The sequence below is a fragment of the Gastrolobium bilobum genome, unplaced genomic scaffold (assembly GCF_033153095.1).
Source record: "Gastrolobium bilobum isolate Gb01-03AN ecotype WA unplaced genomic scaffold, APGP_CSIRO_Gbil_v1 utg14062, whole genome shotgun sequence".
NCBI classification, from domain to species: Eukaryota; Viridiplantae; Streptophyta; class Magnoliopsida; order Fabales; family Fabaceae; genus Gastrolobium; species Gastrolobium bilobum.
The window spans coordinates 82,695-107,116 of NW_026898155.1; the positions used below are offsets into that span (position 1 = coordinate 82,695).

The window sequence follows — 24,422 nt, forward strand, 5'->3', positions numbered from 1 at the left end:
AGCTCTAACATATAACCATCTCTGCGGCATCCAAATCTATCCTCTTCTATCATGTCACTCAAGGTTGATTGAAATGAGCATTTTTAGTGAGTATTATACAATACTGTAACTTATAACTATTCATGCAAGTTGAAAATACTTTAGCAGCAGTACCATACCAACATCCTTTGACAAAAAGTAATGAGATAAAACAATTTGCCAAATTGAGCATGACAAAAAATTGCATCTACATGATGTTAATGAAAAATAACAAAATAATTTGATCCATGGTTAATTCATTCTTCAGGAAAAATTGAAGAACCCCATACTTTTATGCATGCAAAGTTTCACTGACATAATGGTTGATTATGGTTCTACCCCAATCATATGTATAAAATTCATTGAAATTTTGTGATATCATTACATTTTATTAGTGTGATAGAGCATATCATTCACATTTAAAAACTTTTATTTCATTTTTATCAATATTTTTTAAAGATGTTTATTAAAATTATTATATGAAAATACTTGCACTAAATACAAAGCATTCATTATTATTTAATCGAATATAAAGTAAAATTTTATATACTTTTTTCTTTTAGGAATTCATGTATTCTTTATTTATTTGTGTTGGTGCTGAATGTTTATATATTTTGTTTAAACAGAGACAATAATAATAAAAATATAAATATATTAATAATGTTAGGAAGAGATATGAATATTTTCTACATAAAAATAGTACTGATTAAAAAAAATTAAAGGTATTTTTAATTTTAAAGTAAACATTAAAAGTATTATTATACTCCCCACACAACAATAGAGGAAAAATCCCCAGCATGTTAGGCACGCTCCGTTCTTGACGCGTGGATATTTATTCCACGGCATCATTGGTTAGAACTAGTGCCTCCGACTAACGTGAGCCTAAGGGTTGTAGTGTTGTAACGTGTACCCCAGCATTTGAGACTTCCTATATTCACCACTGTTGCCATTGCCTTGGGTTTCCCTCACCCACCCTGTTCAATCGCAATCAAACGCTCTTGCTCCTTCACTTTCTCTCTGATCAACCATGGCTGACCGCACCTCCACCACTCGCCTTCACATCTCCGCTCCTCCTCCTTTCCAGATCTCCAAAGGTTTTCGCTCTTCGCTTTTCACTTTCGTCCCCTCCCTAAACCCTTGCATCTTTCCACCCACTTTCGCTATTCATGTTCATTATGCCAACGACTTCACTTCTCTGTTTTTGTTTAGGGTTTTGCTTGGTCTCTTAACTGTTTTCCTTTCTAAATTCCTCTTCTCGTTTCTAAGCTCGATGATTTAGGTCTCGGTATTGAATTCGGTAGATAACATTGACGAATTGGTCTGCATTCCGCTTATTTCTTACTCTTTCTGTTTTCCTGTTTGAACTAACTGTTAGTTGACCGCGCATGGACTCTTATTCTTTTTAAATTTAATTTTTCGCTTGTGCTAGTGATTTTTATTGTACATTTGTATGGCTTTCTTCGTGAACTTAAGGACTAGAAGCTTATATCATTTCATCATACTGCAATAGACATTGCTGCTCATTAAGATGAAAGGTATTTTTTATGCTTGTTAGTTTTCTGGCTGTACCCTGGGAAACTTTAGTGCCATAATGTTTGAAAACCGTAAAATGTTAGGACTGTTGTTTGACGTTAGTGATTGTTACTGGACTTTCTAGTTTATTACCACGTTTACTTGTCAAAATACATGGAGCACTTTTAGATTAGGATGCTGCCGCATGATTCTATTTGATTTTGTTTGATATACTGAAATATAGTGTTGCCCCACTCTACTGAAATTGATGATGATACACTGGCTTTCTAACTGATTGAAAATTTGAAATTTTATCGGGACTTGTTTAGTATTATAGTATAAAAAAGAGGTATGCAGACATTTGTGTCCTCTCTAACTTTTGGATTGTGTACTAGCTAAGCTTAATCACTGACATCAATTCAGATTTAGCGTGTTCTTTATTTGCCAATTTTGTGTGTCTTTATATTTCGTATAGTTTTTACCTTTCACCTTTCCCAATTTATCTTTTATTTATGCAGGTTTACAGCAGCACTTTCTTCAAGCTATAACCGTTAAAGTGTTAATGTGCATAACATAGTCAAATTTCTGATTGAATTGTCGTGTCAAGTAGATTTGCATACAAAAAAAGTCTTAGAAAGTTTTGACTTATTTTCATGTATTCATTTTTTTTCATATAATTTTTCTAATAGTTTCTTATTGCAAGAAACCGTCATTCCGTCAATGCAAGAGACCGTCATTCCGTCAATGCATAAATTCTCTCTCTCTCTGTTTTCTTTTTTTTAATTGGTCCATTGATCTTCTTGTGCTTCTCTTTTTTTTTTTTTTTATTTTGTGTAAATTTTGTATTAACTTGTCAATTATAAAGAACAACTGATGAAAAAAAAAACGTTTAATTGCTTATGCCAAATGCCAATAATTTTTTTCTTTTGGGAGCAAAGGAGTTTTAAAAATCTTATTCTAATTCTTTACTGGCCGAAGGGATCTCAGCTTTTCTTCTCTTAAATGCTTTCCTTGTCTGTTGTGAAACTTAGAGCAATAGTTTTGCTGCTCCTAGATTTTGCTTTGGGGAAATTTTGATATTGGTTATAATTTTCAATTCTTTTATATCATTGGTGCAGATTTACAGGGCTCTGACAATCCTATTCCACTTTCACCGCAGTGGCTTCTGCCGAAGCCAGGCGAGAGTAAACCTGGAACAGGAAATGTGGTGTGTAATGACTCCTTGCTGCTTCTGTATTTTTATTTTTGTCTATTTGTACTTCTGTAAAATGTATATCTGCAAATAAGATCTGTGCACATATCACTCCAGAAATAATTTACAATTGCTTCAAATTCCGCCTTTCTTCTCTTGTTTTTATACTCAGGAAAACCATGTGATTTCAACTCCACCATATGGCAATCGCACAGAGACTGTTAAGATGTCTGGAAATGGAGAGGACATGCATGATGGCCCTAAGAGAAAGGATGTCTTTAGGCCATCCATGCTTGACTCTGAAAGTGGACGCCGTGATCGTTGGCGTGATGAAGAGAGAGACACTAAGTCCTCCATACGCAGGGATCATCGGAGGGATGGAGACAAAGACCTTGGTGATGCTCGAAGAGTGGACCGATGGACGGAAAACCCACGTCGTGGTACATCTGATAGATGGAATGATTCAGGTAATAGAGAAACAAACTTTGATCAGCGGCGTGAGAGTAAGTGGAACACACGCTGGGGTCCTGATGATAAGGAGCAAGAAGGTCTTCGTGAAAAATGGAGCGACTCTGGTAAAGATGGTGATCTGCACCAGGACAAAGGTTTGTCTCAGATTTCCAATCCTGGAAAGGATGAAAAGGAAGGGGATCATTATCGACCATGGAGACCTAACTCCTCACATAGCCGTGGAAAGGTAGAGCCTTCCCATCACCGGAATGTGACGCCAAATAAACAAGTATCTACATTTTCTTATGGGCGGGGCCGTGGGGAGGATACGCCTCCAGGCATTACCTTTGGACGAGCTCGGCCTGGCTCTGGCGGTAGCTCTGTGAATAGTGCATCTATGCATTCTCAATACCCTGGAACTGTATTGGATAAAGTTGAAAGTGAGCATGGAGAAGCTTGTCCCTTTAAATATAGTAGGACAAAATTGCTTGACGTCTATAAAATCACTGATATGCATACACATAGAAAACTAGTGGATGATTTTGTGCAGGTCCCTTCTCTTACACAGGATGAACCATTGGAGCCTCTAGCTCTTTGTGCAACAAATTCAGAGGAACTGGTAATTGATGTTACTGTATATTTTTGTTGAATGCCACTGTCATTTCTAGTGGTTTATTGGATTACTTTTCTGTTTGAACAGTCTGTCTTAAAGGGTATTGACAAAGGTGAAATAATTAGTAGCAGTGCACCTCAGGTGTCAAAAGATGGACGGAACTCAACTGAATTTACACATTCAAGACGAATGAAGCTTGGAAATGCACCTCTCCAAGGTACATTAGGAATATAACCTTACAGATAGGTTTGGATGCAATTTAGCTTCAGTTAGAACTGAATTGCTTTAGCAGGGAGGTTCTGACCATTTGAAAGTGGTTATATGAATTTCTTTGAAGGCTCTTCAAATGAAAAGAAAACATTGTTATAGCTTTCTAACTAATTCTGGGCCTCAAGGCATCCTCTAACTGGTTAAGAAATGAAGGTATTGCTAATGGGAAACTAAATAAAATCCTGGGAATTGTGTATTTTACTACGTCATTAAATGACTAATTACATCATAAGTTTTGTTTCTCTCTAAATTTTGATGGTGATCTTTTTATTACCATGTCATGTTAATTGTTTGGAACCTAGAATTTTTTTTAATATTAAAGGGTCTGGTGAGTATGTTTGTATGTGCATGGTTGAACTAGCCTTTTAGTAGTAGTTCTAACTTCTCCCTTTTTTGGCTCTACCAAGTTTTACTACATTGTCTATCCTACCTTGTTTGGTTTCCGCTTTAATGTGTGTAACTTGAATAATCCAATCCCCCCCCCTCCCCCCCCCCCCCCCAAAAAAAAAAACTTGAGTATACTGTTGTACTTCTCTGCATTTAACAATTATGAAGATGGGTTTTCCTGTGTATCCAGGAGTTTTTCTAATACTATCTCTTTACAGATAGAGCTGAAGATGGAGGTTCTTACAGAGTGGCTGATGAGGTTTCTAGTAATATAGAATCAACCTATGAAGAAAATAATTCTATTAATCCTGGTGCTGCATGGCGTGCCACGCCGTTGGGTGAACGTGCAAGCACTCTCATGCATGATAACAGAGATGTTCCCAGTGATCTTAGGTCAAGAAACTCAGATATGACCCGGTCTCACCAGCCAAAAGGTCCTCATAAGCAGTGGGAAAGTAATTTGGATTATTTATCTGACTCCAGGGATGTAGCTAAGTGGCAATCTAGTGAGGATCCTGTTGTTAAGAGGCAGCTAACTGGCATTTTGGATGGTGAACTTGAAATCAAGAGAGTTCCACAGACTTCTCCTGAGGATTTATCCCTTTTTTATAAAGATCCTCAGGGTCGTGTTCAGGGCCCATTTAAAGGAATCGATATTATCGGTTGGTTTGAGGCTGGATATTTTGGTATTGATTTACCTGTTCGTTTGGAAAATGCAGCAGTTGACTCGTCATGGATGCAACTTGGTGATGCCATGCCCCATTTACGAGCTAAAGCCCGACCGCCGCCTGGGTTCTCTGCAGCAAAACTCGACTCTACAGAGGTAGCTGGTCATCAAAATTCCAGTACCTTTGGGAACTTTCATACTGGTTTGAGTGAGGTTGAGATGTTGAGAAATGATTCATTGCACAGACAGAGTTCTACTTTAGAAGCTGAAAATAGGTTTTTGGAGTCACTCATGTCTGGTAGCAAGAGCAGTCCTCCACTTGATGGTCTGACATTATCAGAAGGTTAATACTGCTGCTATTTTGTTTTCTTGTTTGTAATTTGAATATAATTGTATTTCCATGCACTGTCATTTCTGTCCATAATATCTTCTATATACTCTATTGATTATGTTTTGAGATGGTATAATTTTATTTTAATCATGATGTGTACTTTTTAGGTTTACCAGGGTTTATTGGAAATAATTCTGGTAATTTGGGCCCATCAGGAGTAGATAGTGGAAACAACCTTTACTTGCTGGCCAAGAGGATGGCACTTGAAAGACAGAGGTCCTTGCCCAATCCTTATCCATATTGGCCCGGGAGAGATGCAGGATCCCTTCCGCCAAAACCAGACATTGTTCCAGATGTATCACCACATTCAAAACTCTTGTCTTCCATGAGTGATAATTCTCGTCAGCTTCAGTCTCAGAATTCTGAGTTGTTGTCAATCCTTCAAGGATTATCTGACAGGTCATCCACAGGGTTAAATAATGGTGTTGCTGGATGGCCTAATTATCCCTTACAAGGGGGGTTGGATCCCCTTCAGAATAAGATTGACTTGCATCATGATCAGAATTTTCTTCAAATGCCATTTGGAATTCAACAACAAAGGTTTCAAGCACCAAACCAATTATCTTTAAATAACTTAATAGCTCACACAGCAGATAACCCATCTAGTATTTTAACAGCAGAGAAGTTACTTTCTTCTGGTTTATCCCAAGATCCCCAAATACTGAATATGTTGCAACAGCAATACTTGCTACAATTGCATTCTCAGGCAGCTGCTCCTGCACAGCAGATGCCTTTGCTGGATAAACTCCTATTGATGAAGCAGCAACAGCAGCAGGAGGAGCAACAGCTGTTATTGCGCCAACAGCAGCAACTGCTTTCTCAAGTGCTACAGGAGCATCATCCTCACCAGCACTTTGGTGATTTATCTTATGGGCAGTTGCAGGGAGGTGGAATACCAACGGGAAATTTGCATGTGGATCCTTCTCAACTTGAACCGACACAAGAGATTTGTCCCATGAGCTCTCAGACACCAATTCCCAGTGTGCATGATGAGCTTAGTACTAATGCTTTGAATTTACCTCTGCAAGTAAGCCAGGACAGTAGCTATAACGTAAGCAGCAAAGCCTTTGTGCAGCTGCCTCAGCAAATATTTGGTAATATTAGTCATCAGAAAAGCTGGGGGCCTACACTTCCTGAGCAAATCAATGAAAATTACCAGAAGGAAACGTTGCCTGCATCAGCTTCTATTGACAGTTCCCTATTGCATGAGCAGAACAGAGCCAAAGAGGATCCTAACGTTGCGGAGAAACCTCTTCCTGTTTCTGACTCTACTATATCCGTAGAGCAGATGCCAGGCAACACTTGTAGGGCTGATGTTACTCTTGTGAGTGCAACTTCTGTGTCCGAAGAGCATTCTCAACCTGTGCATTGTGTTGCACCGGTTGTTTCTATGTCTTCGGCTGGATCTTGTGGGATTGAGTTACGACTATCAAGTCAACTGGGTAAGGATGTGGAGATTAAATCCGATAGTCTTGAAGAGCAGCAGGCTGGAAGAGACAGCTCAAATGTTGAGCCCTCTGTGGTGGATGTAAGAAATGTTGAAGCATGTGAACCCAAAAAGGCTACTGAGAAGAAATCTAAGAAGCAAAAGTCCTCCAAATCTCAGTCTTCTGATCAAGCAAAGGCATTGCTGAAAAACGTGACTTTGCAGCAGTCAAAGAAGTCAGAAGCTGAAAAGCCAAATTATAGTGAAATAAATTTGGGGGAAGCCAGTAAGGGTGAACCAGCTTATGAAACATATCTGCAACAAACAAGAGGTAAGGGCAATCAATCTGGAACTGCTCCTGCTGAGGCAGCTGATCATCTAGAAGTTAGTGACCTTCATGCTAATAATCCAGGAAGCATCACTGAAACAGTTGTTGAGAGCGAGTTAAAGGCAGTTAGTTCTGTTGCCACACAGAATTCTGAATTACCTTCAGGGAGAGCTTGGAAACCTGCTCCTGGTTTCAAGGCAAAGTCTTTGTTAGAAATTCAACAGGAAGAACAAAAAAAGTCGCTGACAGAGATGCTTGTATCCGATGTTGTTACTTCTGTCAATTCCATGAATCTGGCAACTCCCTGGGTTGGAGTTGCGGCCAATCCAGAGTCTACGAAGGTGGCGAGTGAAAGTAACAGAGAAGCAAGCAATACTGAATATCTGGCTAAACCTGAAACTTCTCAAATTAGTAAGAGCAAGAAAAGCCCATTACATGATCTATTGGCAGAAGATGTAAAAAAATCTAGTGAAAGAAATGGTGAGGTTTCAGACAGTATGCTGTCCTCACAAAATATAGATGTCCATCCAGAATCCATAGACGATGGGAACTTTATTGAAGCTAAAGATACTAAAAGAAGCCGGAAGAAATCTACAAAATCAAAGGGGTCAGGGTCTAAGGTCTCAATGCCAGTTGCTCCTAGTGAACTGCCTATAAGTACAACTCACATTGAAAAAGGAAAAACCTCCCGCGCTGTGCAGCTGGAGAAAGAACAATTGCCTGCCATCCCTTCAGGACCGTCTCTGGGAGATTTTGTTCTTTGGAAAGGAGAGCCAACAAGCCCATCTCCTTCTCCAGCATGGACTACTGATTCTGGTAGGGTTCCTAAACCGACTTCATTAAGGGACATTCAAAAGGAGCAGGAGAAAAAGTTTTCTTCAATTCCCGCAAACCAAATCCCTACTCCTCAGAAACTACAGTCTGCCCAATCTGCTCGGAGTAGTGGTCCTTCATGGCAAATTTCAGGTTCATCTTCATCAAAAGCTGCACCTGCTAGCAATATAAACTCCCAAGCTTCTCAGTCAAAATATAAAGGGGATGATGACTTGTTCTGGGGTCCAATTGAGCAATCTAAGCAGGAAACTAAGCAGTATGACTTCTGTCTCTTCATTGTGCCATTTCTGTTTTTATATGCATGGTGCACTATGTTTGCAACTATTTATTGTATGGGCTTGATTAATCTTATTTTCTATGACACTACTTTACTGAAATTGTTTGGAGTGTTGGCATCTGTTAATTATACATGTATAGTGTGTAATCAATCAGATTTGTTTTATATCATAACCCGCTAGCGAAGTACTTAACAAGGGGTGTAAGAAAGGAAATGCCTATGTAAGTGGGCAACGAAATTTCAGTCTTTATAAAAACAATAATTACATCATACCTTCGAAAATGACCCCTAAACAAAGAGCAAACATCTAGAAAAATCATGATGGTGATTGATTCAGAATTAAGGTTGATTTAAAGATTTGGGGTAAACATCTAGGAAAACTTATTAACCCTAGATTGCCTTGGACATGGCCTCTATACAAGAGCAGTTGTATTCAAAAGTAACGTATGCAACAGTAAGTGGCTGACTTAGTGTTTCCATGAAAATCCAGTTTTGATGGACAAGTTGATTCAATGTTTTATTTTGTTGTCTCTGAAAGCAGGTCAGATTTCCCTCAGCTTGCAAGCCAGGGAGGCTGGGGTTCTAAAAATGTTCCCATGAAAGGTAATCCACCCGGATCATTAAGTCGACAAAAATCAGGGAGTGGCAAACCGATTGAGCGATCTGTATCATCATCACCTGCCTCTTCTCAATCATTGCTGAAATTAAAAAAAGATGCCATGACTAAGAATTCTGGTAAAGATATATTGCTCATTATTTATTTCAACAATGTGTTAATTCCACTTGCGAGGCAGTTCTGTCTAATTGAGCTCTTTATATGTATCTACTTTTGATTGGATAATTTATGACAGTTTAAAGATAGTGAGCTTCTTTTTTCTTTTCTTTTTTAATTTTCAGAAGCCATGGACTTCAGAGTTTGGTGTGAGAATGAGTGCGTTAGGCTTATTGGGACAAAAGGTACGTACCATTTCAGATTTGGTTTACTTGCTATAGTTTGATGGATAAATCCAGATTTAGGATGACTTTTATCTGTTTTGCCTTAGCCCGTATGTTATTATCCCCTAATGAGCAATTAAATACTTAACTGAATGTGGTCCGGCATTTGATGGTGAAATTAACATGAATTTCTATAAAATGTCATTTTGATTTTTGACTACAATTTTTGAGTTGGCAGATACAAGTTTCCTTGAATTTTGCTTGAAGCAATCCAGATCCGAAGCCGAGATGTTTCTCATAGAAAACCTTGGATCATATGACCCTGATCATGAATTCATTGATAAATTTCTCAATTACATGGAGCTGCTACCATCTGATGTTTTGGAAATAGCTTTTCAGACATTGAATAATCAGAAAGATCCTGGAAGCATGGTATCTGGAAATACAGATTTACAGGATCTGGGCAACAACGAAGAATCCTCCTCAAAAGGTGGAAAGAAGAAGGTTAAGAAGGGGAAAAAGGTTAGCGCTGCAGTTTTGGGATTCAATGTTGTTAGTAACCGGATCATGATGGGCGAGATCCAGACAGCAGAAGACTAATATTAACACAGGTTTTTGCAGAACTTGTAAATATGTTCTGACCATACTTTGTAATTTGTAAATGAGTTTTTCGTTTTAGGATCTTGTTTGCTTTTTTAACACAGCAGCAGTAGCAGCATTTATTGGATCTGCTCAAGCAATTTTGTCATCTCAATGTAGAATTCTTTGACGTCTGTCACGCAGAGAAATATATAATCTTATGTCAGGCTTAACTTCATTCAACTAATTTCATTTCATTTTTTTTTTTAAGCTTATTGATTATTGGGGAAGAGTTTGTGTAGCAAAGAGTTTCTTGATTTCAATTTCGATAACTACATAGGTCGAAAATATATAATTTGATTTTAACTTATTATTAATGATTTGAAATACAATTGTCTAAAATAACATATCATTCTTGGTAATGATTATTTTTTGATAGACTTCTGTATCGATTATCTATCAAAATTCATACGTAAGTACATATCTTATAATAGCATATTGAGTGATTAATTATGTTTATACTCTTAATGAAATATTTAAATTCTTATTATAGGACTAAATATAAACCAAAATGAATTTTTTTTTCAAACAGCTGCTTATTTTTATTTATTTTTTTCAGTATCAACCTCTACATAGTAATTGTTTATATTAAAATTGAGATAATCTCATTATATTCTCTTTTTCGTAACTTTTCGTTGTTTGGCATAAAAAAATATTAGGAAAAAATATTTGACAATAACATGATTTTATGTCATTTTAAACGATTGTGTTTTGGTAATTTTTACTTTTTCTCTTTTTAGCAATACTCTTCCTTTCTCTGTCCACCTATTTTTGCAAATGAGTGAGAATATAAAAAATTATTAAATATACACTAAAATATGATAATATCATTTAAAATGACATAAACTTGAGTCCTTTAAAATGACAAATAATTTTTTCTTTTTTTTTAGTTTTTTAAAAACTCTTAAATTATTAATTATTTAAAAAAAAAATTGTCATTTTAAATGACACAACTGTGTTATTTTGGTCTTTTTTGACTATTATGCCCTTAATTAAATAAAAAATAACCATAATACCCCCTGTCCAAAACTATATATCAATCTATCACAATTTGATCGATTACATCAACTATTTAATCGATTAAGTATCGAATAATTTTTTTGCCTATTATGATAATTTAATCGATTAAATATTCAAGTTAATCGATTAAAAATGGACAGATTGATAGATAGTTTTGAGTAAGGAGCAAAATAGTTATTAATTAATTAATGAGGGGCAAAAGGATCAAAAAGTCATTATTTTGAGTTAAATTTTTTGTTTTGGTGCATATTTGATTGTTTTTTATATTCTCTCCCAACTTCATAAAATTAGGAGAAGAAAGAAAGAGCGAATATTGGAGAATAGAAAAAAGATAAAAAAAATCCATTAAAACATATTTGTTTCACTTAAAACGAAATAAAATTATGTCTTTTAAAACGATATATTTTTTCCCTTAAAAATGTTAATTGTTTTTTAAAAAAATCTCTATTGCTTGTGCTTAAAAAATAATTACTTTCAATTGTTTTATATTAAAATTTATTTATTATCTTTAAATCCCAGTTGTTTATATTCTTAAATCACTTCTTTTCATTTTTTACATCAAAATTGCTTTTTATTTCCAAAGTTATCTAATCTTATACATTAAATTAGAGTAAACTATCTTATTTAATCTTTTAACTTACTCTCCCCTAAAAAATTTACATGTCATTGGTAACTTCTCCTTTAAATTTTAAATTTAAACTCTTTAAATTGATTATGTATATTCATTTTCTTTATATTTTTTTCCTTTTTTATATTCTATAAGTTATATCTAATTAATTATGTATTAATCCCTTTTAATTTTAAAGATTATTTTTTCTTTTAACTATTTTCTTCTTTTAATTTATATATTTTTTTAATTTACTTAAATTTAAAATACACATATACTTAGTTTTTAATTCAAAACTTTTCTCTTAGCCTCTCCTCTTGGCTCTCCCACGTGTGTTGTTTTATATAAGCTTACAATGCTAAGAGAGTAAGCATAAGAGTGTAAATATTTCTGGGTAGCTCAGTTGACATATAGGAGCTGAGCAGATGGGGTGAGAATGTGTATTCGATTCTCAAAATCACTTTTGGGAGGAATTTAAAACCTTGATCTTGAACTTGGCCCGAATCGGACAAGTCGCGAAGTGATGAACCAATTGAAATATTTATAAAAAAAAATTAAAAAAAATACAAAGTGTAAATATGTCTGGGCAAATGCATGACAATGTTCATATAATATATATACAAAAATATACAATCAATATGATAAGATTTACGCAAGTACTTTAAAATTTGAATCCTGAAATTCATTAATTTGGGTAGTAAGATTATGAGGAGGGAAATGAGTATTTTGGAATACATGCTCTTCATAAATAATCCGCTTTGGTCTGTTGAGACCTGCCCAGAATGCTTACAAGCAAAAGGAAGGATTCTTGTTATTGGTTAATTTGCTTAATTTTTCTTGATAACTGAGTGTGTCATCTGGCTAGCCATTTAATTCCAAAGGGAGACGTTAATAATTTAAGGGTACAAATTCATAGACATAAATAAGAGAACATAAGTTTCATCATTTCATGCCAGGTGAAGTAAGACACATGTTTGAGACCGAAAGAAACGTATATTAAGGAGAGTAAATTAAGATTGAATTGAAATCGTCGATTCAGTAATGGAATTATGTGATCAATTTACAATTTCTGAATTCAAATGGCCAGTTTATACGATTATTTCTAAATGAAAATTGTGAATCCAAATGAACATTTTTCAAACGAAATGCAATTTATGTTAGCCAAAAGTTGCCCGTTAAAATAATGAATCACGAACCTTCCAAGTGGAGGACAAGGTATAAAACTTTTCATTCACTTATACTTGTCTATGTTGTATTTACACGTCCTACATAGTTCAGGAGTATAAGTGATAAGGAAAATTGTGGAGCAAAATCCTAACTCATTCCCACTGCTTGCTCTGCACCATCGTGTTCTCTCTCAAGATCAGAGGGAGGCAAAAAGCAATCCATGGACAACCCAAAAATGTTAAAATCAACCTCTTCAATCCTCCATTTTTCCTCAATCATCCTTTTGTGATTATGCGCTGCACCATACCTATAAAGTGTGGCAACAGTCTTCCCACTGTGCGCTATGTTAATGCCATCGATATATCTATAATCTTCAATCATAGACTCGATGCTTGTTTCCCAAAACACAGAGTCTTTTCCTTTAACAGGCTTCATTTTTACCAACTTGGTGTCCTCAATTTTGACAAGTAGCCCTGTGCGCTGGCTAAAGTACCCCAATATTGAGTGCATTATAATTTCAGTATTAGACGTGCTTTGTGCTTGGAGTATGTGTTGGTCCGTTTGTAACTTTAGTATGAAACAAACTTCATTGTCAATGGTGTTCTCTCCTACACATTCCGCGTCTAGGAACAAGTTAGCTGTACACCTTGGGTCCAGCCCCTGATAATAACAAGCACAATTGATGATTAAGCTTTTTGTTTTTTTTTCGAAGATATAGTTAAACATTGACATTAAGGGGACCGGAACAATGGTAAAGTTGTTCTTTCATGATTGAAAGGTCATGGGTTCGAATTCAGGAAATACCCTCTTTACTTACAGTTATGCAAGGGTAAGGCTGCATACGAGGATTGCCTCTACCCTTGCCTCTACCCCACACTCGCTAGTCAAGTCGAGTTTAATGAGAAGTAAGTTTTTATAGTTAAGCATTGACATTATGACCGATGTAATGTGAAATCAGAGATATTTGACCGAATTAATTCTTTTACCAAACTATTTACCAATTTAATGTGAATGAAACAAGTAAGGAGAGTGTGCGCGTTTAAGTCATATATCACTTCCATGCACGACTTGTGCGATACGCATCTAAGTTGCGCATATCCCCAAGTGCACATGGGCTCCCCATACAAGATTCATTCCTATTAGATTGATAAATAATTTGTCAAAAGAATTTGTTAGGTGAAATGTGTCTGATTTTGCGTTACATCTATCAAAAAGCCTGTATGTATCAATTTAAATAACTAAGCTATACGCTATGTATGTATATTACCTGGAAGAAACGGCGAAGGGGTCTAGGAGGGCCTTTGTTTGCATGAAAAGGTTGAGAAGAAGATTGGTTCCATGATACCTTAGCGTCACTGCCAGCACTAACCTTGAAACCGGACACAACCAATTCCAAGCACCATAAATCTGGGTTCTTTTGCCATAGCACAAAGCCTCCTACTTCGCCCCTTCCTCTTGATTGAACGCTAACATCACCTTGACGCATCTCTGACTCATATATTGTCACTTGTCCCATTGCATACATACTTTTCAGTGAATTCAATGCAGCTAGTCCTCCAGTGGCAGCCACATACTGCTGAACTATGTATTTGGCAGTGGAATCTCTCTGCCCATTATTCAATGATACTATAGTTAATATAATTCAACAACAACAACAAGAATAAAACAGGTTTATAAGCAAACAATGGCACCTAATCTAAGGCTTCTTTAGACGGTGGATGGCCATCCATTATCAACATTAAATATTTTGCATTTTTTTTTTTTATATATTGAATAAATATTTTAAGGGGAAGGTTATATTTACAAACTTTTTGTTTACAAACTCTTACAAATTACACTAAGTACGACTGGTCATACTTCAATCAAGAGTGTATGACCGGTCATACTTAACATACTTTGTAAAAAGAAAATTGTAAACGAATCTTTTCCCATATTTCCCATATTTTAAACGCACAAGGTTTGTAGGTCTGGACTCCGGAGAAAACCATATTCCCAAGCAAAATTAACCAAGGCACAAAATAGAACTACGTGATATACATGGGCTATCATAATGATGAATTAATTGCCCTCCATCAAATTATGCAGGTTATATCATACCATACGATTTGTATACTAATTAAAATAACGTGGCAAAAGTGAAAAGATCAAACAGAATTTTGTATAATTTTAGGCATGGGTACATAATGGTCTGGTCATGCACTAACGCCTATATGTTAGTCTAAAAAATATTACTATTTTTCTTTTAAGGAATAAGGGAAATAAAAGGTTGATAATGCTTACAATGGAACAATCTTTGAGGGGTCGAGTCAAAGTATTGTCGGATTGAACCTGAAGAGGAATAAGAGGAGCACCCACAAGTTTAAGCAATGCCACGAATTCATTATTTGAGGGTGCAGAAGAATTATCAGCAACTTGAGCATTCATGAGAGTTCGCATGTTCTGCCAGCGATTGAACCCATTGGTGCCCATGTTGTTCAACATCTCCTCGGGAATAGGCACTTCAAGAACGGTCTCTAACCCATCTGCCTTGTCAAAATTAGGACACAGTTTCCTCATGATTTTAATAGAATTTTTAGCTTAGTTATCTTATCATGTAACTATAAAAGGAGACTCTTATTAACACAAAAATGCAAACAGGAAATTAAACAAACAAATCAAGAAAGAAGGAAAGGAATCCTTCTTCCTCTTTCTAAGAAAACCCTATGCCTCAACAGGCTTAGGGTTAATTTCCTCAGAGAAACAAATGATTTTTATGTCTATGGAATTGTGTCCTAGTGACGGGGGAATCAAAACACAGGTGTTCCTTGCGCGTAGGTGTCGCTGCTGTGGTGGTGCCTTCTCGCCACTGCTTTCGCGGCATATTACAGTTTTTCCTTTCTTTTTTCTTTGGGGAAATTTAGCATATACAAAAAGGGTTTTTAACTACGTGTATAAATAGGTTGGATTGAGTTAGGCTTTGCTTTATAGAAGCTATGTTTGTGCAAAATATTTTAAGTTTGGTGTGGTATGTTAATCTTGTATAGGTCCAAATTATAAGTCTGACTTGACTTGTTTTTTAAAAATTTAAGTCTTGGCTAGACTTGTCAGCCTGTTTAATTCTATTAGTCATTCAATAATTAAAAATATTAATTAAAATAATATGACTTTATTATACAAAATCATTAAAATAATAATTTATTTATTTTATTTAAAAAAAATAATATGACATAAATCGACCTATAAGCTTATAGACCCAACATATAAAAAAACCTATAGCCTCCTTCCTAAATAGGCTTCTTTTTAGGCCTGAGCCTTTTCTATTTAATTATATGTAATAGACTGAGTCATAAAATCCTGTTAGATCGACCGGCCTATTTACATCCCTAGTTATATGTACGTTTTTTTTTTTTTTCTTTTACTATTTTTCATGTTTGTAATTATATTTTAAAATAATAAGTAAAATGTCGCAATTAATTATATATTTTCAAAAAAATAAATTGATAGGAAATAGTCAACCTTACCTTAACCAGCCTAGTTATGGGGTTGAGAGGGGAATATATATTGAAATCAAAGAGCATCTCAACCCAGACATTCATCAACAGTAGCAATCTCAACCGTATCTGATTTAGCCTAATAATTATTGAACTGATCAAATTTATACGAATATATATATTGGGAGATATAGGATATAGTATGTTTTAATATTTTGTTATGAGTCAGAGTTATATTTTTATAGAAAATTCAATATTATTATAAAAACATATGATTTTTTTAAATATTTTCTCTGGTATTTTATATTTTGTTTTTGAGCTTGTTCAAATAACACCTCATAATTCAATCACTTCACCGTATATATTTCATTCTTTCATTATTCTTCCATGTAATATAATAATCAAATCTTGTATATTTGTAGTTTTGCATGTACAAAGAAGTGCATGTATAATGCGACTTTCATGCGAGTATACTACTTTACCGTGATATCAGATCGTCCTTCCGCTTCTACTTTTTCAACCTACTGAGACCGTTAGACATAAAGACTTGTAAAGGACAAAAAAATGACTTTACTAAAATAAATGGGTAAAGTATTTGTTCACGAGATAAATTATTTCTGGTGAGTCTAAAATGATATCATTTTGGGATATACATCAAGGTATTTTTGTAATTATAATATATTACAGAGTTATATTAGTCTTTATTATTATAATTTTTTAATCTTATAACCCAAAACGACATCGTTTTGAGCTCACTAAAAATAATTTTATCTCCGGTGACTCGAGAAATAATTTTTCCAAAATAAATATAGTGAATGGAAGTCGTGATCGTACCATTTTCATTGCTATGTTTTAGTAAATTTTGTTGTATTTTGTTTGATTTTTTTTTTGGAAAACAAAGGAAAACAGAAAAGTATTATGTTTGATGTTATAATCTAGACAACTCATAGTAGTTTAAATCCTACAATCAATTTTAATAATTATCTATATTTAATTTATAATATACATATATATATATATATAGTTTAATTAGATGACTTAAAATTCTTTAAAAAGTACATAAAAAATCATAAAAGACAATTTTTTTACCTATATTAGGAAATCATTTTGGGTGATTTCAATATTAAAATTTGAGTGTTTTTTTTAAAAAAAAAAATGTAATATATGTTATTATAAAAATAATTTTGGTACCCACCAAAAAAAAAAAATTGGTATCAGCTCTCGATCCACGTGGTATTATTATATTTTTAATCCAAATTTTTTTTATCATAAGTTTTCCCCTTTTAAATTTATTAATTATTTATAATTTATTATTAATAATAATTTCAATTAATACAATCATCTACCAATTTATATGATTATCAAGAAACTAAGCGATTATATGCATCTCAAATTTAATAAATCTAAAGCAATTTCACATATTTTTTTGACAATTTTTTCTTTTGATTTTAATTATTTGTCGTTAAATTTATTCTGCGCCATCACTTTGTAAAAAGTGACTCTAGCCATATAATATAAGTGCAGGATTATTTTGTATGGATATGTAACAATCTTAATTATTGATTTTATTTGTACTTGATGGTTTACGTAACTAATAAGTTAGAGTTGTTAGACGAAAGTAAATCAATAATTAATATTGGGTATGAGACTTGTTATTTTTATAGAGATGTAAGCTATACCCAATTTTAATTGTTAATCTCACTTGCATCTAATAGATTACATGATTACTGAATTAGGCAAGTAGATTAAAAGTTAGGTAGTGTTTGGTTCGGGAGAAATTTTTTTTTACTAGGGAAATGTAATTTGATAGAGAAATGGTTGAAAAGTGAGTTTGGTATGAAAATGTAAAAAAAGTTGTTTGGTTGACCCAAATATTACCAGGAAAATTTATTTAAATATGCAAAATCTATGTTCGGGAGAAACTTTGCACCTATTTTTTCACTTCCCCAGTTATCTCAAAATACCACATCTCAAGTGGTATTCTGTAACAGTGAATTTCATCAAAAAAAATCAACACAAAAGTCATTTTTCCATCTATCCTATTTGCCTGGTATTTTTTGAAAAAACCTGAACCAATCGTGGTATTTTCCAATATCCACTTACACTTTCCCATCAATCCCAAAATAAACCTTCAACCAAACACTACCTTAAGATTAAATGTAGAATTCATTAATTTTATACCAGTGTAAAACGATCATGCCCTTATAATATGGGTTAGAATCATTTTTTCATCGATATAAATTATACTTTTAATCTTAATCATTGATCTCATTTGCATCTAATGATTCATGGGATTGATTAATAAATTAAGATGTTCGATGCAAGTAGATCAACAATTAAAAATGAATATAACACTTATTATTTTTAAATTACTCCATCTATAAATTACTTCTTTCAAGTTTAAATTATATTAAATAGGGGGAGGATCCTTTGACATTAGTATCAAATTTAAAGTTTGACACCTCATCTGAGAGTCGTTAGATAAAAAAAGATCAAAGACTCTGATTTGTAAGCATGTGATACCATTGATTTTTTTGATCTGACGGCTCTCAGAAGAAATGTCAAACTTGAAATTTGACACCGGTGTCAAAAGATCCTACACCTATTAAATATCTATGCAGCTAATTTATAACCGCCTTTCATCCCGTATAGATGAATTTCAGTTCATATCCTTTATTGCTCTTAAAGTTATTTTGTTTCTCATTCTTAGAACTTTACAAATTGAAATAGTTACAAGTTTATTCTTAATTTCGTCATTTCCAAATAAGGTTTTCTTTTCCACATGTATTTTTTATTTATTCTTTTTTCAATTTTTTTAAAACAAACTACTACATCAAATCATTTTTTTTCTTAAATATATTTTGAATCTCTTTCTTGCGCGGTATTTTTTTAGATTCCCCTTATTCATTGTGAGAGGAATTGTTAACCTCTACCTTATTCACATGCACTGCTGAAATCTATTTATCCTATGCAGTGGCAGATTCAGAAAATTAACGAAGGGTGGGCACTCAATAAGTTCAGGTACGTATAGATCTAGGTTTGGTCTGGAACGCGACTTGCGAGCAGCTGCCGGCTGACTGGGTCTGGTTTAAATTCGGATCTGGACGGATTGTGACTTAACTGGACCGATGATGGAGGAAGAAACAAATGTTCCAACTTCTAATAATGAAGATTGAGGTTTGAGAGGAGATGAATCAGTATGTATATGCAAATAATGGGTTTAGAATAGAGCTCTCTGCTGTTAGGTTTGGATAATGAAGGTGGAGGAGAAAAAAATCTCACGGGAAGATAAAATAGAAAGAGGAAAATTAAAGGAGTAGGATATCGTTACAACCAACTAGGTTACTACCAATCAATTTTACCGTTAGATCGATTATGTTGATCCAACGATTGTATTTATTTCCATCTTTGTATGGTTATGATCCCCTTATTTAATGTAAAAACATTAAATATGAAAAATCATAACCATACAAAGATGCAAATAAATATAAAGTATTAAATATGAGGAATCATAATCATACAAAGATGAAAATAAATATAACCGTTGGATCAACATAATCGATCTAACGGATAAATTGATTGGTAATAACACTGGTAGTAACCCTAATTGATTGTTATATTATCCTACCCAAAATTAAATTGGAAAAAACTTAAATTTTAAGAGAATAATATTTTTGTATTTTTACATCGTATTTTAAGGGTGGGCACTTGCCCCCCTTCTCATATACCTAGATCCGCCTCTGATCCTATGAGCGAGAATGACAGTCATTGTTACGTAAAAATAGGATATAACTTCATGACCATTGTAAAGAATCAATTCAACTCAAAAACTTAAACTGTTAAGTAGTACCTTTTTAATTATTTATATTATACCCTAACACGCCTCCTTACATGGTTTATATTATCGAACTCGGGACAGCAATGCTCTGATATCATGTAAAGAATCAATTCAACCAAAAAACTAAAACCGGTAGGTGATAACCTTTTTAATGGTTTATATTATACTCTAACAACCATATTTCAATCAAGAATCCAATGTTGTCATGAATGGTGTCTGTTAAAACCTTATTATATTATAATATTTTTACAAATATTGTTAAACTTATGTGATTTATAAATTATTTCTGTTTTTCTTGAAAAATTTGTTATCCATGTTCGAAATTATATTCACTAAATTAATCTTTTATTCTCATACTAATATTGTTTTTTGTTTCTCTTAATATTATTATTTTCAGATTCCTACCGTGATTAATTTTAATTTTTATGATTAATTGTTGAATTATCATATTAATATGTGTCCTTTTGTGATTTATGTTTAATTTTTTATTTAAACAAGATATATAGTGTCCTAATTTGTGTACAAAAATGGAATATGTAAATTAATACGCATAAAATTTGATTACATGTTATATTTTTAAAAAATAGCATATTTTTTTTCAAAATTGATCAATCTCAATGTATCTTTCGATCAATTTAATAATAATATAGTAAATCAAAATAAAAAGAAAAAATTTACCATTCGAACCAAATGATACATTTTGCATCATTTTAGGTTTAGTGAATTATTTTAACATGTTAATAATTAATAGATAAATCATGTAATTATATCAATTTTAAAAAAAATAAAAAAATAAATTATTCATTATAATATATTAATTATATTTCATGTCATTTCGTATATATTACGAGTAATAATCTAGTTAAATATTGTTCTAGCAAGACGGTACATAATAGGGTTAGGCACTCTTGCCAAGCATATATACATATACCCAGAAGACAAAAACCTTGGTGCGGCTAAGCATATAAATTAAGCCCAAATAGCTAAATAGACGCAAAAGATATTTTTATTTTTTTCAAAAGGGAATTTATATATATAGACATTAAAATTTTACTCTCTTGCCTTGATGATATCGTAATTCTTTTTTGAAAAACAAATACACTCTTATAATAAAAGTTTAAATTTAATCTATAATCAGTATAAAATTAAACCATTTACATTTCAATGAACATATGATCAATGTCACGCCGTTGTAATTATCAAGGTTTGTTTTCTACAGTAAAAACATTTTAACAATTTTTCAAACAAGCGTTATTATATAATTGAAAATGTGGAAGTGTCTGTCTACGTTATAGAATATAGCCTCGAGATATATAGAAATTATTAATGTAGTCTCATCTAACAGTTTAATTTTTTGAGTTGAATTGGCTCTTTACATGGTACTAGAGCTCTTGTGGGGACGTATTAAGATATATAAAAAAGTATTAACCTAATCTCACTCAACACTTTAAATTTTTGAGTTGAATTGATTATTTACAAGATGGATGAACAATAAATAAGTATCAGATATGCAGCACAAAGGGTTCTTAAGTTAGTTGGACTTAGACATGCAGAGCAAGTGTGTGGCCTTAGTCAAATTAAGAAGGTAGCCATAGCATAATTTTTCTGTTTGTTTGGAAACTCTTGTCGTTTTGTCCATGTATGATACGTCAGACTTATCTGGTTGCTAGGTTTCGGTATGAGCTTTGTCCCATTGTGAAAACCCTGGGAGCTTTGGTGCCAATATAAAAGGCAATCCATCAACGTGTAATTGTTTTATTGAGAAAAACGTTGAAAGTAATATGGGTGACGGGGATAGATTCATTCTTTTGCGGTTGGGGGATATGCTTTGTTGATATTGTCAACGTTTTGCTTGTGTACCTTGTTTTTCCTATTTATCCCAATCCATAAAATATATTTTTTAATCTCTCTACCATATTGATTTAAAATATTCTGCTCAGAAGGTGTTGAGCTATTACCTTCAGCATCATATGGGAAACATAAAAATTTGGGTCATCTAAATTGAGTGCTGAAATATATATTTATATTTATTGGTTGAAAAATGATTTTTTTAATAATTTAATAATTTATTATATATACATATTTTTTATTACAATTTCAACCATTAATTTTTAATTAATAATTAATAATTTTATGTTTTTTCTTTAACATACACTACTTACTTTACTAGAGTCAATCTAAGGTGTATTTCAATTTAATTTTATTTTAAATTCCCTGTGGACGGTCATTTTAACAATTTAATTTGATTGCCCAATATATATCTGTTATGTTGCACGTTGTTACCCCCCTTATTGTTATGATAGTTGAAAGAAAGTTACAGCAATTAATATTCGATGATACTGCAAAAATTGCCATATAATAATTACTCAACTGAGAGAGATGTGCTTTTAAAAGAAATTACCGGCTGATGTAGGGTAACTAGTGGGTCTCAAGTTTTAATCTCCCAACCTGCACTGTGCGCACATCAAAATATTTAAATTTTTTCCTGATTACCAGACCCATTAGACAGAATATTTAATTAATTAATTAATGACCCCCCTGAAATTTTTAGTACTAGTATGCTGTGTTCGAATAAATCTGTGGTACTACTGGTGTACCAAAGATTCAGTGCATCCCACCAACAAAAATATTACATGTCAGTTAATTTTATTTTTTTTCTGTCAAATTTTTTTTCTTCCTCTGATATGTATTGCTCTCATTGATGAGATGCACTGAATCTTGGTACAACAGTAGTACCAAAGATTTATTCGCTATGTTGACGTAGTTTATGTATATTTTTTTAATTTTCAAATAGATCATCTAAATTAGACTGTTAAATATTTGCCTTACTAAAACTAATGATTTATACGGTGTGTAAATTGGTGATGGTGAATATATGGAGTAAATAATTTTTAATTTAAGTCTTATAGAGGGACTCATTTAATGTAACATATCATTAAACATGAGCTATGTATAATCCTCAATAATTTACAGAATTAAATGAAAAAATTACCCAAACCCCAGGTTTGGGTAATTAAAAAGAAGCAGTGAAGGAACACAACAGAAAACTTGATGATTAAGTCCTATCAATTCATTTAAAAATTTAAATTGACTAGTTGTTCGGCGTTGATTATACCTTTGGCACAACACTTTGCAAATAAGTTGTCAGTATACTGATGAGAAACTCTGCAAACGTGGCATTCTTGCAATTATGTGTTTGTCTCTATTGTGGAGGTGGACCAGCTAATTCACAGCCATTTTCGAAGAGGACACAATGTAGGGAATTACAGGGCCAGGACCAGGACCCTTACTCGGATTCAGTCATACTTTAATTGCTCCCTAGTCCTAATTAACATGCCGGCCTTTCTTTTATTTTATTTTATTTATTTCTGCTTATAATATATATATTCTTAATTAGACCCTTTGGCCTTGGGGAGCATTATATTTGTAGCATTTTCTTTCACAGCTTAAATGCAATATAGTTGTTCCCCACGCAATATGGCTAAACGCTTCAAGCTGAAATTCACTATCCCTTCATTTCAAATGTGTCGCTCAAAAAACCTTTCCTCCTTCCCAGGAAATCCTGTTCCTGCTATTTACCGTCTTTCTCCTGTGAAAACCAAAGCACGTGATGTTTTATATCCAAAACTCCCTGCTCCGCCACCGTCAACACCTGAAGACCACTGCAAAGTTAAATCCAGAGGCCGAAAAAGCACGTCGAGCGTTCAATCAAGGAGAAGTGACTTTCTAATTGATAACTTGAACGAAGAAGAAAGTGAAACTTTGATTTCTTGCATGACAAGTTTCTCAGATGAGTTTTGTCACGATGAGATGGTCCATTATCCCCACAAACCGGAGAAAGAGTTAGTTAGCAGGCACAGAAGGAAGATAAGCAGCGTAAAAACGGTTCAGAGAACGAGATTTCATCACACTTTGGAGAATCGAAAAGGACAAGAAATGGCGCAGGTGAAGAAAAGGACGGTGATGTCCACGCGCAGCATAATGGAGGGGAAGGTGAAAGAGTGCTTTGCTGTGGTGAAAAAATCCAAGGAACCGTATGAAGATTTCAAAAAATCGATGCTGGAGATGATAACGGAGATGGAGATGTCTGAGGCTGAGGATTTGGAACACCTTTTGCAGTGTTTCCTGTCTTTGAACTCACGGAGTTATCACGCTGTAATTGTGCGAGCTTTCATGGAGATCTGGCAACAAATGTTCATTTGGAACCCTTCATCGATCAAAAATCTTCAAACAGACGTTAAAACTGGTCTAGAAGCTGCGTAGTTTATGTTTGTATTGGACTGGTTTTTCTGTGACTTTGCACATCTTGGAAGTTTGATTTGTTTTCCTTTTGATATCATATATGTGAGACCCACACTTGTATGTGTATTAGTACTTACA

General features: G+C 33.6%; 3 protein-coding genes across 4 annotated transcripts; 2 read left to right on the forward strand and 1 right to left on the reverse strand.

Moving 5' to 3' along the window:
• Positions 1-971: 971 nt before the first annotated feature.
• On the forward strand, positions 972-10,103 carry LOC133313317 (protein ESSENTIAL FOR POTEXVIRUS ACCUMULATION 1-like). Of its 2 annotated transcripts, none has more exons than XM_061514670.1 (9): positions 972-1,112; positions 2,649-2,737; positions 2,895-3,791; positions 3,873-4,002; positions 4,661-5,452; positions 5,608-8,344; positions 8,904-9,100; positions 9,263-9,322; positions 9,540-10,103. In XM_061514670.1, exons 1-9 carry the CDS (start codon positions 1,046-1,048, stop codon positions 9,899-9,901), a joined length of 5,331 nt encoding a protein of 1,776 aa, XP_061370654.1. In that variant the 5' UTR covers positions 972-1,045; the 3' UTR covers positions 9,902-10,103. The 2 variants fall into 2 exon arrangements, with proteins under 2 accessions (XP_061370654.1, XP_061370655.1); XM_061514671.1 differs by having other exon boundaries at positions 8,907-9,100.
• Positions 10,104-12,881: 2,778 nt separating this feature from the next.
• LOC133313333 (uncharacterized) lies at positions 12,882-15,290 on the reverse strand. Its single transcript, XM_061514700.1, has 3 exons — positions 15,015-15,290; positions 14,002-14,340; positions 12,882-13,394 (listed from the first exon to the last, which is right to left on the reverse strand). Exons 1-3 carry the CDS (start codon positions 15,288-15,290, stop codon positions 12,882-12,884), a joined length of 1,128 nt encoding a protein of 375 aa, XP_061370684.1.
• Positions 15,291-23,466: 8,176 nt separating this feature from the next.
• On the forward strand, positions 23,467-24,422 carry LOC133313349 (transcription repressor OFP7-like). Its single transcript, XM_061514713.1, has one exon. The coding sequence runs from the start codon at positions 23,493-23,495 to the stop codon at positions 24,303-24,305; it is 813 nt and encodes a 270-aa protein (XP_061370697.1). The 5' UTR covers positions 23,467-23,492; the 3' UTR covers positions 24,306-24,422.